The sequence below is a fragment of the Vipera berus genome (assembly GCF_964194415.1).
Source record: "Vipera berus genome assembly, chromosome: 6".
Taxonomy (NCBI): Eukaryota; Metazoa; Chordata; class Lepidosauria; order Squamata; family Viperidae; genus Vipera; species Vipera berus.
In genome coordinates, this window is record NC_138208.1 from 60,494,603 (window position 1) to 60,496,638 (window position 2,036).

A 2,036-nucleotide genomic window follows, 5' to 3' on the forward strand; every position below is an offset into this window, starting at 1 on the left:
CCATCGTTCCTCTTTAAGTGTAACAATTTCCAGCAGATTAACTTATTTCAAATGATGGTATAATGTACAGAGCTTAATTATTAAAAGTTAAAAACAGAAGCTCCAAGGTGACATTATTTGAAAGGTGTGTTTTAGAGAGATTAGCAAAGAATGCACCATTAAAAGAGATCCACATCGCAAAGAATGAAGTTATGAACGGCCACATAATGAATTGTCCTGAACAAGACAAATTTTCATATGTCTTGGGGAGCAGAATACTAAACTTCAGGCACTCCAAATGCTAGATTGTCTCGTATCATCAATGTTTTCCGGAGGTCTCGTTCCATGATTGGTCTTTGTGTTCTCCACTTGTGTGCTTCCTGAAGTCCTGGCTCAAAATAGTATATACAAGCTCCAAAGCCCACCAATATGAGAATTGAGATCATCAAATACATTGGCACAAACCAATCCAAGAAATGAGGCATAACCACTAGACAAAAAGAAAGTAAAGTGTTGTTTGATGAATAGAAAAAATACAATCTTATTTACTTAAAACATTGCCATATGCTAAATAAATAAATCTAAAATGTTAATATGATTACCTACCTTTCAGCCAACTCTGGGCAACTCCCAATCAAAGCTTAAAAGACATATTAAATCATTTTAAAAACTATAAAATGCATCCAGTTAAAACACAGAATATTATAAAAAACGAAAACCTGCACCAATCCAAGCTAATGTGCCTTCATCCAATCTTCTCCCAATGTTTGGGGGGGGGAAGCCAGGCCTGATGAACTTCAGGGGACAAAATGTTTCACAGGGCATGGGCTATAATGGAAAAGGTACACTTCCTACCGGTAGCTCCCATTAGATGACAATATTTGGGGGAAGAAGCAAGGAGAGTAGCCACCTTATCTGATCTGATAGGAAGGGTAGATATCCTTAGGGAAAAGCCATCCCACAGATAGCATGGACCGGTGCACACAGGGCTTTAAAAATGATGACCTTGAATTGCAGCTGGAAAGAAACTGGAAGCTAATGCAGCTTGCACAATAGAGTGATACATAGGCAAACCTAGTGGCCCCCATTACTATATGCACCAACACATTCTGGACTAGTTTCTGTGTGTCTTCAAAGGCAGCCCTATGTAGATGGGAGGTGACCAAGGCATGAGTGACTGTGACAAGGCTTCTTGGTCCAGGAAAGGGTAAATTTTTTTTGTTGTCTTCTGTCATGCAGTGAAATTAAATTTGGCATAACATCATCTTTTCTCTATTAAACCCAAGCAATAACTTACCTTGAAAAGCTGGTCTTTTTCCCCCCTCTAAGGTGACTTATTTTAGAATTTTTTCTATTTCTAAGAAGAAAAATAATAGAATAAATTATACAAATATGTATATTTGTCCCTTACAATTTTTCTATATTTCAAACTAGATTTACTGATTATTTAAAGCATTTTTTAAATTCCTCCTTTCAATCTTGTTACAATATCCAGAATAAAAATGCAGCCATGATAGCATTGTTCCATAGCCTGCTGCCATCAGTATATGGAACTACAACTTGTTCTCTTCCTTGATCTGGTTTAATATTGGAATCTCCATGTATTTTGGTGTTGAGTGTTAGGTGATTTCAGTCTCAGTGCTTCCTACCTGGGGTTGGCAAGGCCATGAATTTCAAGGCCTACATTCTGACAACAAATTTGTCCCAAGCAACCTTTGGCCCCAACCCCTGCAGGTAGTCATACATTAGATGTTTTGTTGAACTTGGAGCAGTTGCGTGATGATCTGAATAGGGAGGGGGTTACTTCTAACTCACCGTCTTGGCCAAAATCACTTCCTAGTCCAACTGAGATTTTTTGTCATTTCGCCTCAGAATATGAACATTTTGATTTTCAAAACCCAGTATGGCTTGGCACCTCAGGACCCCTTTCTAATAAGTCTTAACCCTTTTGATGAAATCATCTCTGGAGCAACTGCTTGTGAGCCCCCAATTCCATGAGGTGAGGAAGCTGAAGGCAGAAGGTGCTGCTTTTCAGTCATATAAATTAGCTTAAAGCA

At 38.4% G+C, this 2,036-nt stretch overlaps 1 protein-coding gene across 1 annotated transcript; it reads right to left on the bottom strand.

Annotated features, from left to right (window-relative positions):
* Positions 1 to 257: 257 nt before the first annotated feature.
* SMIM45 (small integral membrane protein 45) lies at positions 258 to 1,348 on the bottom strand (the record flags this gene model as incomplete). Its single annotated transcript, XM_081331841.1, has 2 exons — positions 1,277 to 1,348; positions 258 to 469 (listed from the first exon to the last, which is right to left on the bottom strand). Exon 2 carries the CDS (start codon positions 462 to 464, stop codon positions 258 to 260), a length of 207 nt encoding a protein of 68 aa, XP_081187967.1. The 5' UTR covers positions 465 to 469; positions 1,277 to 1,348.
* Between the last annotated feature and the right edge of the window lie 688 nt (positions 1,349 to 2,036).